General features: G+C 49.0%; 1 protein-coding gene across 1 annotated transcript; it reads right to left on the bottom strand.

Annotated features, from left to right (window-relative positions):
• Positions 1 to 228: 228 nt before the first annotated feature.
• Positions 229 to 10,957, bottom strand: PSMD2 (proteasome 26S subunit ubiquitin receptor, non-ATPase 2). Its single transcript, XM_035275269.3, has 21 exons — positions 10,810 to 10,957; positions 10,338 to 10,394; positions 9,801 to 9,965; positions 8,431 to 8,552; positions 8,027 to 8,251; positions 7,575 to 7,733; positions 7,275 to 7,419; positions 7,036 to 7,096; positions 6,637 to 6,783; positions 6,359 to 6,465; positions 6,034 to 6,161; positions 5,729 to 5,816; positions 3,802 to 3,964; positions 3,577 to 3,678; positions 3,237 to 3,382; positions 2,903 to 2,986; positions 1,708 to 1,876; positions 1,528 to 1,622; positions 1,220 to 1,346; positions 681 to 799; positions 229 to 570 (listed from the first exon to the last, which is right to left on the bottom strand). The coding sequence occupies exons 1-21, from the start codon at positions 10,942 to 10,944 to the stop codon at positions 388 to 390; spliced, it is 2,727 nt and encodes a 908-aa protein (XP_035131160.2). The 5' UTR covers positions 10,945 to 10,957; the 3' UTR covers positions 229 to 387.
• Between the last annotated feature and the right edge of the window lie 3,243 nt (positions 10,958 to 14,200).

Raw genomic sequence — 14,200 nt, 5'->3', positions numbered from 1 at the left:
AAGAAAAAAAGATCAATTACATTTACAGGTTTCTCAAGAGTTCTAAGAAAATGAAACAATGATTAGAAAGGAGGCGCTCAGTTCTTTCCATCCAGGAGAGGGGAAGGGGTCAGTTCTTTGTATCCAGGGCAGCCTCCCTGCTAACCTAGACTCAGAGTTGTTCCAAACAATGCCCTCTCTAGTTTAGACTCCAGGTATGACACCCCAGAAAACAGACATGGAGAGACCTTGGGGATAAAGGTCTTTATTGAACAACGTTATCTCACTCAGTAACAAAAGAGCAGGAGACAACAATTCCCCCAGAAGTCTGCAGCTGTGTCTACCCTCGGCAACAGGATGCATGGCCCGCTGATACATCAGCTGCAGTTCAGAGCCCCTGGTGGTCACTTAGAGATCATAATTGGGGTTCTTCCGAAGGATAACAAAACCTTCCAGAATGGGGGTAACAGGAAGAAACTCCTCGGTGGCCAATTCTGCCCGTTCCCCGTGGGCCAGCAACACTGGGGTTGTATGTGTCTGGAACCCCGTAATGGTCTTGGGCTTGCCAGCCTGCCCCACCACATCCACTGCCTGTAGGGTGAGAAAATTGAAAAGGATGGAAGAGTAGCAACCACCCACTGCCCACGCCGGTTTTAGCAAAGCAAGTATATGTATGTTCTCCCATCTACTCAACCTCTCACCTGGCCCACACGGACAGACACAGGCAATGGCCGCAGCTCCTCATCGAATGTAACCAGCATTCGGGGCTGCATGGCAGCCACCAGCCCATACAATACATAGTGTGATTTGCCTAGAATAACTGAGGGAAGCAGACAGGACAAAAAGTTAAGAGATGAGAGGGCAGGCCTGGCCATAACACTGAGAGCCCACCCCAGCCTTGGTCCTTTAACCGCTCAATCATACGACTGAGTCCATACTCCTCCCCTCGTGCCCTACTACTAACCAGAGATGCCCCCACCTCACTTTGCTTACAGCCCTTAGACTTGAAAATTGTGTTTCCCCAATTACTTAGGAGCAGATGCTAGGCACATCATCCTCCAATCTCTTTGGGCCAGACCAAAAGTGTGTGAGATGAAAGTCTCATGTCACCAGCGCAAAGAACCTCAGGAACCTGAGTGGTACAGAGCTAACTTGGGTCTTCAACCTAAACTGCCAAAGTGGGCCTGGAAAGGGTGGAGTCAGCACTACATGCTGTGATATAAAACTGACAGGAACTCACTGTTTCGAACATCCAGAAAAGAGACGAGCACAGTGAGCAGCCCAGCCACAGCCACTTGACTCATAAGCTGCCGGTCACTGTGGTAGGGGCAGAGAGTAAGTGTGCCTTTCCCTAAATGTGTCAGGCCCTGAAAAAAACAGAGAGAAGTAGAGGTGAGGAGTCATCACTGATGAGGTATCAGCTAACCAAGCCAAACAGAAATCTGACACTTGGTCACATTTTTCCTCCTAGGCCAACATTCCATGTCCCTCCTTCCATCACCGGACACTTCCCCGGCATGCTCTGAGGAGAAGATTTCTACTCTTTACCTGTGCTAAGCGCACCATGAAGAGGTTGTTGGGGTCCTTGGCATGATACTGAGCTAACTGGCGCAGCATTGCAGCCAGACGGGCATTGTTGGTACCTGAAAATGTTAAGCATTACAGAAGTGAAAAAAGGGACTTCAAATCTTCCCCACTGCTTATGATCTTCTTCTGCTTGATACTCACCACTGCCCACCATGCCCATGGCAAAAATGGAGTTATAAGAAACTTCTGGATCAGCATCATGAGAGAATTTGCTTAGGGTATCCAGGATGTTGAGTCGTGGATTTGAAACGGAGATGAGGGCCAGTGCTAAAGGTACAGCCCTCCGGAGTGTAGGTTCCCCATATCTCAGCTGATGATCCAAGAAAGGACAACAGTAAGGGGAAGGCAGGAAAACAGGGGCCATTACAGAGTGGACTGTGGGTAAAAGGGGGCCTTAGCATCCGAAGAAAAGGTACCACAGGCCGGACACAGTGGCTCACGCCTGTAATCCCAGCATCTGGGAAGCTGAGGCAGGCAGATCATGAGGTCAAGAGATTGAGACCATCCTGGCCAACATGGTGAAAACCCTATTGAAAAGGATGGAAGAGTAGCAACCACCCACTGCCCACGCCAGTTTCAGCAAAGCAAGTATGTGTACGTTCTCCCATCTACTAAAAATACAAAAATTGCCAGGCACGGTGGCTCAAACTGTAATCCCAGCACTTTGGGAGGCTGAGGCAGGTGGATTGCGAGGTCAGGAGTTCAAGACCAGCCTGGCCAAGATAGTGAAACCACGTCTCTAATAAAAATACAAAAATTAGCGGGTGTAGTGGTGGGTGCCTGTAATCCCAACTACTTGGGAGGCTGAGGCAGAGAATTGCTTGAACTCAGGAGGTAGAGGTTATGGTGAGCCCAGATCATGCCACTACACTCCAGCCTGGGCAACAGAACAAGACTCATCTCCAAAAAAAAAAAAAAAAAGACCAGGCCGGGCGCGGTGGCTCAAGCCTGTAATCCCAGCACTTTGGGAGGCCGAGGCGGGCGGATCACGAGGTCAAGAGATCGAGACCATCCTGGTCAACATGATGAAACCCCGTCTCTACTAAAAATACAAAAAATTAGCTGGGCATGGTGGCGCATGCCTGTAATCCCAGCTACTCAGGAGGCTGAGGCAGGAGAATTGCCCAAACCCAGGAGGTGGAGGTTGCAGTGAGCCGAGGTCGCGCCATTGCACTCCAGCCTGGGTAACAAGAGCGAAACTCTGTCTCAAAAAAAAAAAAAAAAAAAAAAAAAAAAGACCACCTCTCCACCAAGAAAACCCATCAGAAAAGTCTTCACTGGGGAATGCCAAGCCACCAGACCGAGTATATTCCAATCTTCTTCATGCTGTACTCACCAAATGGCCAAAGGTTCGTAGTGCCATCTCTGCACCAATCTCTTCCCCCATAGCAATAAGGGCAATCCCCAGAACAGCCACTCCCTGCAATTGAAGAGGTGGCAGAACCCACTAAGCTCAAGGGAATAAAAAGCAGTCACCCTTGACTCAAGTCCCATTTGAAAATAAGAAGCCATCCTGTGGGCAACACCCTCACGCCTTACGTACAGTCTCATGCTATTGCAATACATGGCGATACCCAGAGGGGCTCTAGAGCAAAAACCAAACCCAGAGCCCCTGTATGCTTCTCTCTCCTCACAGCCTCACTCTGAACGTGCCCAGCTGCCCATATGACCTGATGTGCTCCCATGTCGGCGGGGGCTTCCTTTTTGTCCTTGTCCTTCTTTTCCTTCTTGTCTTTGTCCTCCTCCTTCTCTTTGGAGTCAAAGTGTTCGCTACAAATGTGGAGCAGCTGCTGCACCTTCAGCACATTCCCAGAGCCTGCGGCAGGGTGGCGAGGGAGAATGGATAGAAATGAGAAGTTACCAAGGAAAAGCTGTGGAAAACAGTAGAAGACTAAAGAATCTACAGCAGATCGGAATGAATGAGAAAGGAGAAACAACCTAAAAGTAAGGACCAAGAAAGAACTGAGGAGTCACTGGGGGCGCACAAGACAGCCTCATAAAGACACAGACCTGCATATGCACACACATCCACCAGTGTGTTGGCAAAACTGCGGAATGGCTCTGACACAACCTCCAGTGCAGCCAGGATTGCCTCAATGGCTTCACCCTTCCCTACAGGACAGATTCAAGGGGTCAGAGGATACTTGCCTCCATCCAGCACAGCCGGACACATAAACCCTCCCTGTTGTATCCAGTTACCGTCAGCCCTTTGCCCAAACTGAAACATCTCCTCACCCAGGTGGTTGAGACCCAGTCCAAGAGGAAGCCAACGAGCATAAGTGTCCTTGAGCTCAGTCTCTGACTTCTCCATGATAGTCTGAAGGATGGTAGAAGTTACATCTCCATTGCAGGACCCCACTGCTATCATTCCACAGGCTAGAGCTGTCACACCTGCCACCTAGAGGTAGGAAACCGAATTACACAAAGGAAGTTATTAAAACACTTATTTGGCCGGGTGCAGTGGCTCATTCCTATAATCCCAGCACTTTGGGAGGCGGAGGTTGCGGTGAGCCGAGATCACGCCATTGCACTCCAGCCTGGGTAACAAGAGCGAGACTCTGTCTCAAAAAAAAAAAGCCAAAAAACTAAAAAACCCACTTATTTATGTCTTGATTCAAGATAGCCTATTCCTACAGTCAGTCCACTGCAAGATGTTCTCCTAATAACATTAGGTTACAATTCCTTTCTGATGGCAGATCAAAAAACAATAGTCACCATTATTCGTTGAGTACATAATATATGCCAGCCACTACGCTGTCTCAATTATTATTGACATTTAATCCTCATCACCTCAGGGTCACAGGTCCCAAGGTTATCCCCCAAACATTTTTTTTTTTTGAGACAGAGTCTCACTCTGTCACCAGGCTGGAGTGCAATGGCACAATCTCGGCTCACTGCAACTTCCACCTCCCAGGTTCAAGCGATTCTCCTGCCTCAGCCTCCAAAATAGCTGGGACTATAGGTGAGCACCACCATGCGCAGCTAATTTTTGTATTTTTAGTGAAGACGGAGCTTCACCATGTTGCCCAGGATGGTCTTGATCTCTTGACCTTGTGATCTGCCCACCTCGGCCTCCTGAAGTGTTGGGATTACAGGCGTCAGCCAGCGCGTCTGGCCGTTATCCCCTTTTATTATTTATTTATTGTGAGACAGAGTCTCCCTCTGTTGCCCAGGCTAGAGTGCAATGGTGCAATCTTAACTCACTGCAACCTCTGCCTTCTGGGTTCAAGAGAGTCTCACACCTCAGCCTCCCCAGTAGGGGATTTACAGGTGTGCGCCACCACACCTGGCTAATGTTTTGTATTTTTAGTAGAGACGGGGTTTCGCCATGTTGGTCAGGCTGATCTGGAACTCTTGACCTTGTGATCTGCCCACCTCAGCCTCCCAAAGTGCTGTGATTACAGGCATGAGCCACTGCACCCAGCCTTATCCCCTTTTATTAATGAGAAAAATGTGGCCTAAAGAGATTGAATTACTTGTCCACAATCATACTAGTATAAGCAGAGATGGCAAGATTTGAACCCAGTCTTTCTGACTCTAAAACCTATGCCACCAGCCACCATACTATATTTAAGGCTGGACAATGACTAAAATACTGAGGAGAATCCTCAACCCCAGGCTGCGTTAAGTTACACTTCACTCTAGTCCAAGTAGTCTCTCAGAGGTCCCAAGGGATAGAACTCAATACTAAAATGTTAACTCTTTCTTTTTAAAGACAGGGTCTCACTCTGTCACCCAGGCTGGAGTGCAGTGGTGTGTTCTCAGCTCACCATAACCTCTACCTCCAGGTTCAAGGAATTCTCCCACCTCAGCCTCCTTAGGAGCTGGAAGTATACACGAGCATCACCATACCCGGCTAACTTTTTTCTGTATTATTGGTAGAGATGGGGTTGCTCAGGTTCGTCTCAAACTCCTCAGCTCAAGTGATCCGCGCACTTTAGCCTCCCAAAGTGCTGGGATTACAGGCATGAGCCACTGCACCTGGCCTAAAATGTTAACTCTTTAGCCTTAAAACCACCAGAGGCTTAGAAGCTCAGATCGAGGGGTTCCACTGAGGTGACCGTCCCTGACACATGCACACACATACTTTTTCATTATCACAGAAAGTAGGACTCAAAGCACCTTCTCTACTTACTCTAAATGCTCAGTGGCCTCTACTCACCTCCATGCTAGACTTTGAATCTCCCATCACGGGCAGCAGCAGCGTTAGGACATCTTCACGATTTGAACCAGCATAGGCCAAGCCTAGCCTGCAAAAGCCATGGAGAGGTGGTCCCATGGATACACCAAGAAGAGAACAAAAAGAGGACCAGTCATTCATTCACCATCTCAACAAATATTCACCAAGAGCCAGATACCCAACAGGCACAGTGAGAGCCCTTGGCAATATAGGTGAAAAGGGCCCAGTTCCTGTTCTCCAGAGTGCACAGGCTGAGCACTACCAGAAAGACAAGCGAGGAACCTTACCCAAAGATGGAACCAAGTCTCATGGTGTTGCTGTTGTGGAGAACATAGTCTGAGAGCAGTGCCAGAGCAGGGTCACACTCATTCCGGACCCCAGAGTTCACTATGCCACAGGCAAGAAGAGCTCCTGACTACAAAGAGCAAACAGATTCTTCACTCAGGATACTCTACCTTCCTTACCACAAAGAGGGCAACATGGGCCTCACTGCAGCACCCACCTTAACTGGAGTTAAAAACTGGGCAGACCTCATCAGTGAAAGAGAGGCACTGCTAGGCACCAGAATATGGAAGGGGGAAGTCCCCATGAGCGGGCTGTATCCAGACCAACCTTGATATAGTCCTCAGAGGAGTACAGGTACTTGTCAATCTGGGTGAGGCCACCATCCACATCCCACAGCAGAATCATGCCAAGGGATGCAGCTGCACTCAACATTCCTACACCAAGAAGAATCTATTAGTCTTAAAATGGCCCTATCCTGAGGATCCTGTTATTATAAAGAGCTCTCCCAAGAAATGCATGGTGGATCTCTTGTCAGATTATGGCTCCAAGAGGACAAAAGGAGTGATCATAGCAAAACAAAAAACAAAACGGGAACAGAGTTATACCGTGGTCCTTGTTCTTATAAAGCCATTTGTTGCCATCATCTGTTAGCAGCTTGTCTTGGCCAAAAGCTGCATTCACAAAGCCATTCACAAAAGAGGAGGCCAGGTTCATGCGGGCAGAGTCCACCTGAGAGCCGCTGCCCCCAAACCCTGCAAAGGAGGGAAAGGAAAAGTAAGGAAAGGTTTCAGGTAGGACAAGAAAGAAACACAGCATGGCAGCTGGTCTCTGGTTCTGAGCTGGTCCCTCAGTGTCCTCTAACTACATCCCCAAGCAGTCACCTGAAAAAGCTTCATGGGAATTCTGAGCTCACTAGGAGAAGCACATTGGCCAAGCCATCACTCCCAATACAAGGGGCCTAATTACAATCCTCCAATTCTCATACATAGAACAGGGCTACTCACTGTTGTTCTCTAGGTGAGTTTTGTAGATGTCATCAGGCACCTTGGGCTCCATGATGTCCAGCTAAAGAGAAGTCAGAAGGTCACAATTGCTCCCCTAGAACTCCCCCAGCTGTCCCTTCTGCTATCCCAGTGAATGGCAATTCTAATCAAGGAGAGTCTAGTCAGAGGTAGAGTCAGAGAGGTAAAATGGAAGGAAGAATTACAACCAAAAGGCCTCGATGAAAAATGAGCAGTCTTACCTCCCGAGCTAAGGCCAAGAAGTTGCTGTTGAGCTGTACGTTGGACATGATCTCTGTCAGGTCCTCATACTCCTCTACATCTTCACTCAGCTCCAGGAACACCCCATGCCGGCCTAGCATGAATGCCATCTGTTTCTGTACTACCCTGTGGAGAGAGCCCGCGTATCTGCTCACTACTGCCCACTAAGAGCACAGGAAAATACCCTCAAGCCCTCACCAGAAACTACAGCTCCCAGCTCTCCATGCAAATTCCCTAATCATGGGCTTATCTCTTCCTTTGCCAGCTTCTTTTCTACATACACATCCTTGCAGGAGGTGAAGATGTCTTCTACCAACTCCATGTCATTGAGCATCAGTGCCAATCTCAGAGCTTCAGGGAAGCGGCTAAACTTTCGGAACACACCCAGGGCACAACGCAGTAGTGCTGAGTTCTCAGGCTCAGGCACATAATTCACACAACTACAAAAGTAAAAGTAAAAAAGAATTCAGAAAGTCCCACACACTCATTTTCCCCATTCAATTCACTTACCCAAAATAAACAGTGAATACCTACTATACACCAGGCACTGTGCTAGATGTTAGAACTACTAAGAAGACAGTCTCTGTCCTCAAGAAACTCACAGACATCAACAGATTAACTACAGCGTGATGCTATGCTTGAGGAAATGCTCTGGCAAAGTAGAGGAGGCACAGTTGAGAGAGAGGTGCTAAGGAGGGCACACCTGCCACCCATCCCTACCGTGTTCACTCACCTGGTGAGATAAAGGCAGACCTTTGCGTATGCATTCTCATCGATGTCCTTCTCCAGCATGTCCACCTGCTCAATTTCCATAAGCAGGTCGCAGGCCTCATGCTCTGCATTGTGGGCCATGTTATACGGGACGATTTCCTTCACCAGAGTGAGCAGTGGCTCCCGCTGTACCTTCTCCGCGTCATCCAGCTCCTGCCACTCCTTAGCCACTTCTCCTGCCAGATGCCTACAGATACACCCAGACCATTAAGTATAGCTTCAGGGGATGCACTTCTCTGTGGGTCAAGAAATGCATTGTCTGGGAAATTCAATACACAGATACTCCAAGATAGACAGTACTCTGGATTCTAAATTATCCTAGAGACTCAGAGCCCCCTTCAGATTCCCAAGAAGAAAAGATCTTACCTGACATACTCATGACCCCATGATGCCAATTCCTCCTGGGAGCCCACTAGCCGATACTTGAGGCACTCACGTTCCCCACTCACGGTCATGGCCAAAACAGAGATGATGTCAGCAGCAAAACGCTATAAAGAAAACATTCCTTTGAAGTCAAACCCAGCAGTCCAGCATTAGGGGAGCATGCATCATGGAATCAAGATCATTGTCTCCCAAATTAGCTATGTAGATAGTACAAAAAATTTAACAGGCCATCTAAGCCAAACCTCACAAAAACCAAGGTTGGTGTTGCTATCTCCATTTTTTTTTTTTTTTTTTTTTTTTTTTAATTTTTTATTGGATTATAGGTTTTGGGGTACATGAGCAGAGCATGCAAGACAGTTGCGTAGGTACACACATGGCAGTGTGCTTTGCTTTTCTTCTCCCCTTCACCCACATTTGGCATTTCTCCCCAGGCTATCCCTCCCCACCTCCATTTTTTTTTTGAGACAGAGTTTCGCTCTTGTCACCCAGGCTGGAGTGCAATGGTGTGCTCTTGGCTCAATGGAACCGCTGCCTGACAGTTCAAGTGATTATCCTGCATCAGCCTCCTGTGTATAGCTGGGATTATAGTTGCCCGCCACCAAGTCTGGCTAATTTTTTTTTTTTTTTTTGTATACTTAGTAGCGACGGGATTTCACCATGTTGGCCAGGCTGGTCTTTAACTCCTGACCTCAGGTGATCTGCCCACCTCAGCCCCCCAAAGTGTTGGGGTTACAGGTGTGAGCCATCGTGCCCCGCCACTACCTCCCTTTTAAATTAACACAGCTGAAGGGTGATAAACAAGGGATAATGTGGAGAAAAATGAAAGCTCTTAATTTTAGTTTAATTACAATTATAAGCTATTAAAAGGTTTTACACAGAAAAGACCCACAACCAACAAAGATCAGGATAGGTGCTAGGTGAAAGACAGACTGTATAGGAGAAAAGGACAACAGCAAGAACGCCAGTTAAGAGGTGCTGCAACAGCCCATGCAAAAACCGAACATCTCCAGGATTAGGGTTGCACCAGCAGGCAGAGAAGTGACTGAATGTGGAGCATATTTTAGACATGAATGTACATGGGAGAGAAGGAAAGAGAAAAATCAAGGTTAAACATGAGTTAAAAATAACCCATGCTAATGAAACCCTAAAGTCCAACACAAATGACAGAAACAGTATCTTCTGAGAAGCTGATCCTCCTCTCAGCTCTTTTGTGGACATTTTGACTATGATGAACTCGCTCAAAGAGATCAGGCCTTAGGTCTATCAGGCTTCCTGTGACTCACAACGAGCCCCATGGTCTGAGTAAAAAGAATTCCTAAACGAGGCCTCCACCAGGTTTGAAACAGTTTTACCTTATTCTCCCCAGGGGCCATGTTCTCATAGATTTCCTTTAGTTTGCCATAGTGTGGGCGCAGAAATTTGAGAGGCTTGGGCACTGAAGTCATGGAAGTCGTAGAAGAACGAATCTGCCTTCGCAATTCCTCCAGCGCTGGTCGATACAGGGATGTGTCCTTCTCCTGATCAAAAGATGATAGGGCTCAGACAAAAAGGAGTCACACCCCTCCAAGTCATAACACAGAGATATTTAATTTAACAACTCCCCCAAGGAAATAGCTGTGTCTTATTCATTCACCTGTGATTCCTTAACTCCCTGCACCCTGCCTGGCACAGAAACAAATGACCCAAGTTAAAAGTTAGGAACTCTGCTTCTCCCACAAAGAAAGCTACAAAACTGTACAAATACCCTTTGCAATTCTCCTGCCTCCCAACATCATCATAACACTGATCCTAAAATACAGCCCACCGCACACAGGAGTTGCCTCAAAACGGAATAAAACAGGTGGGAAAGATCCAAACGTGCACGGAATCATGTTAACCTCGTGACTCACCCCCAGTCGTTCCACGAGCATCTCCAGTTCATCTTGAAGCTGTTTATCCTCCTCGGACTGGAGGATTGGGAGAAACAAGCTCAAGTAGAGAAGGAATCCCAAAGACGTCCTCCTCCCACTTACCCGGGCCAGGTGGACAAGGAAACAGAGTAGGAATGGGGAGCCTGGTGGGAAATCAGCCTGGGTTCTGAACCAGGCTCTACCTGAATGCCAGTCTAGGAAACCGAGGTGACAATGACCCGCCCGAGCCCACCTCACGCGGCGGTGGTGAGAGTTGGTGGGGACGGCAGAGGTGACAGCGCGGAATGGAGGAATGAGGAGCAGAGAGTCAGGGTGCCGGGAGTCCCGGGGGTCGCCCCAGCAGCCCTCTCCCTGGTGCGGTGGGGCCGTTGGGAGTCGGGGCTAAGGCCTGCGGAGCCGCCGTGACTCAGCCCCGCGGCCTCCTCCGCCGGCTCTCCGGGCCGCGCCTCACCAGCTCCTGCTCTTTGTCCTTGTCCCCGGCATCCCGCCGCTCCTTGCCGCTCGGCTTCTCGTCCGCGCCGCCGGGGGCCGCCGCCGGGGACTGCTGGGGCTGCACCGGCGCCTTGTCCCGACCTCCTTCTTCCATCTCCGCCGCTACTGCCGCCTCGCTGCGCGCGCACCAGTTCACACCTCCCTTTTTCCCAGACAGCCTCGCGCGCCTCCGCCACGGCGCCCCTCCTCCTCCAGAGCCAGCCTGCGACCGGAAACGCCGGGGCGAGCCCCGGCGCGCGGCGACCCACCCACCCCCGCGGCCTGAGAGCCCGGGCCTCGGACCCGGCCCCCGGAGGCCGGCGAAGACTGACACTCCCAGCGTCCCCCGCGCCGTAGGCGCCACCCGACCCCCTCCTCCCCGGAGTTTCCTGAAAGCCGCGGGACTTCGCCCTGTGGGGTTTGGGTGCGCTGGCTGCTGTAGAAGGGCGGTCTGCGATCCCAGACACCGAGATTTTTCGGTGGTAGGTTTTTCTCATAACGGTGTAAATAGAACCCACAGTGACACTCCAGTTGGCTGCGTGGCGCGACAGACACACTGGATTTCTTGAAATCCTGGACGCTTGATAGCCGCCTGTTTAACCTCTGTGTTAACTGTCTAGCCCACACCACTGTGGAATATTAACTTCATTTGGTGGTGGTGTTTTTGAGACGGAGTCTCGCAGTGTCACCCAGGCTGGAGTGCAGTGGCGCGATCTCAGCTCACTGCAACCTCCGCCTACCGGGTTCAAGCGATTCTCCTGCCTCAGCCTTCCGAGTAGCTGGGATTACAGGTGCCCACCACCACACCCCGCTGATTTTTGTATTTTTAGTAGAAACGGGGTTTCACTATGTTGGCTAGGCTGGTCTCAAACTCCTGACCTCAAGTGACCCGCCTGCTTTGGCCTCCCAAAGTGCTGGAATTACAGGCGTGAGCCATCGCGCCCGGCCTATTAACCTCATTTGATATTCCTTCCCAGTTGAATGAGAGTACTCTGCTATTCCCGTGGCTACCATTTTAAATCCTTTGGGGAGCCAAATGGAGTAGAAGTCGGTCAATAAAGTCCTGTGCTTCGCGCCAAATTCTGGAGCTAAAAGCAGAACAAGACAAGGTCTTCCTACTCTATATCTTCTCGTCTTTCCCTGTGAAGCCTTAGAAGGGGTGTGACTGATGCGCTTTATATCAGTACTGCTTTAAAGTGATTCCATGTACTTATTACAACCTTTTGAGATTGGTAGGGTTATGTCCATTTTACAGAGGAGATATATCAAGTAGTAGAATCAGGATTTACTTTATTATTTGTTTTTTTGAGCCGGAGTTTTGCTCTAGTTGCCCCGGCTGGAGTGCAATGGCACGATCTCGGCTCACTGCAACCTCTGCCTCCTGGCTTCAAGTGATTATCCTGCTTCAGCCTCCGGAGTAGCTGGGCTTAGAGGTGTGTACCACCACACCCAGCTAAGTTTTGTATTTTTGGTAGAGATGGGGTTTCACCATTTGGCCAGTCTGGTCTTGAACTTCTGACCTCAGGTGATCCTCCCTCCTCTGCCTCCCAAAGTGCTGAGATTACAGGCGTGAGCCCCGGCGCCCGACCCCATGTCTTTCTTCTATCAGATCCCAAATTTGGTGCCATGTACCAGTCACACCCCAACCAGTACCTTAGAGGAGGTGAGGTGATGGATGTGGCTTTAATCAAGCTCAGGAGACTCCAGATGAAGAGTAAATGAACAGGTGTACTATGTTTCAACACTTTTGTAGGTTTGAAATGTTTTGAAATAAAACGTTGGGGGTAAGCGAACACAGGCTTTAGAGACAGATCTGGTGTTTACAACCAAATTCTGCCATTCACCAGTCTTGAGGCTTGGGCAAGCTACCTAACTTCTCTCAGCCTGGTTTCTGTTTCTGTAAAATGTGAATCATAAAGTATCTCTTTTGTAAGTTGTTATGAAAAAGAAATGAGCCAAAGTATTTAAAGTGGCCAGGTAGGTGCCTGGCAGAAAGCAGGCACTAGAAAGCAGGCAGTTGTCATTTTATTTTCCAATTACGTCAAATCTGCAGGGTGAGTTAAATATTCTTGTCCCCTTCTCCCCCGCTCCAAGCATTCAAGCTTCCAAGTTGATCTTGCCAAATGCAAATGTCTGGCTGTTCTTTTCTTTTCTCATCTTTTCTTTTTATTGAGATGGAGTCTCACTCCGTCCCCAGGCTGGAATGCAGTGGCGAGATCTCAGTTCACTGCAACCACCACCTCCTGGGTTCAAGTGATTCTCCTGCCTCAGCCTCCTGAGTAGCTGGAATTATAGGCACCACCACCATGCTGGATAATTTTTTGTATTTTTAGTAGAGATGGGGTTTTGCCACATTGGCCAGGCTGGTCTCAAACTTCTGACCTCAAGTGATTTGCCACCTTGGCCTCTCAAAGTGCTGGGATTACAGGTGTGAGCCACTGTACCCAGTGTGGCCTTATTTTCAAGGCTGCTTGATAACATTGCTTTCCTGCCTCAAGCTTCATTTTAGCCTGTTTTTCTAGGAGCACTCCTTTCTACCATGTCACCAAACTCCCAACCTTGTGGCCAAACTGGTTTCCAATTGGGGCAAACCCATTACCTAAGGCTTCCTTTCTGCTTCCTTACATTACATCCATAAGCCTGCTGTGCTGCTCCCCAAACATGGCCTAAGCTGTAGCGCTAGGCCATTATCTGCTGGATGGCTCACACATCAGAGAACTCTTCAACCCGAAGCCATCACTTACATAACACCAGGCGTGCTCCCAGCAGCACACAGCATTGCACTGTCTTCACTGGCTTGCTTCTTTCTTTGTGTGATATTCTTCAAATGGCCAGATTGAAGTAAGAAGTGTTGTGGCCCTTCTTACTTTTTTTTTTTTTTGAGACAGAATTTCACTCTTGTTGCCCAGGCTGGAGTGCAGTGGCACGATCTCGGCTCACTGCAACCTCCACCTCCAGGGTTCAAGCAATTCTCCTGCCTCATCCTCCCAAGTAGCTTGGATTACAGGCATGCGCCACCACGCGCAGCTAATTTTGTATTTTTGGTAGAGATGGGGTTTTTTTCATGTTGCTCAGGCTGGTCTTGAACTCCCAACTTCAGTTGATCCACCGCTTCGGCTTCCCAAAGTGCTGGGATTACAGGTGTGAGCCACCGCGCCTGGAGCTGTCTTATTTATCTTTGTACTCCTAGCCTCCAAGCTAGTGCCTGGCTCGTGGCAGACTTTGACAAACATTTGCAGAATGCATGCATGCGTGAATGAATGAATGAATGAATGGCTTTGCATTCATCTTCAGGTCATCTTTGTGTATAATAACAACCCTCTGGGGGCTGTCTTTGGAGGCCAGAACTGGGCATTGGCAAATCATCAGGT

Source organism: Callithrix jacchus, chromosome 15 (genome assembly GCF_049354715.1).
Source record: "Callithrix jacchus isolate 240 chromosome 15, calJac240_pri, whole genome shotgun sequence".
NCBI lineage: Eukaryota > Metazoa > Chordata > Mammalia > Primates > Cebidae > Callithrix > Callithrix jacchus.
Note: the sequence above shows the minus strand (reverse complement) of the source record. Positions and strands in the feature narration are given on the sequence as shown.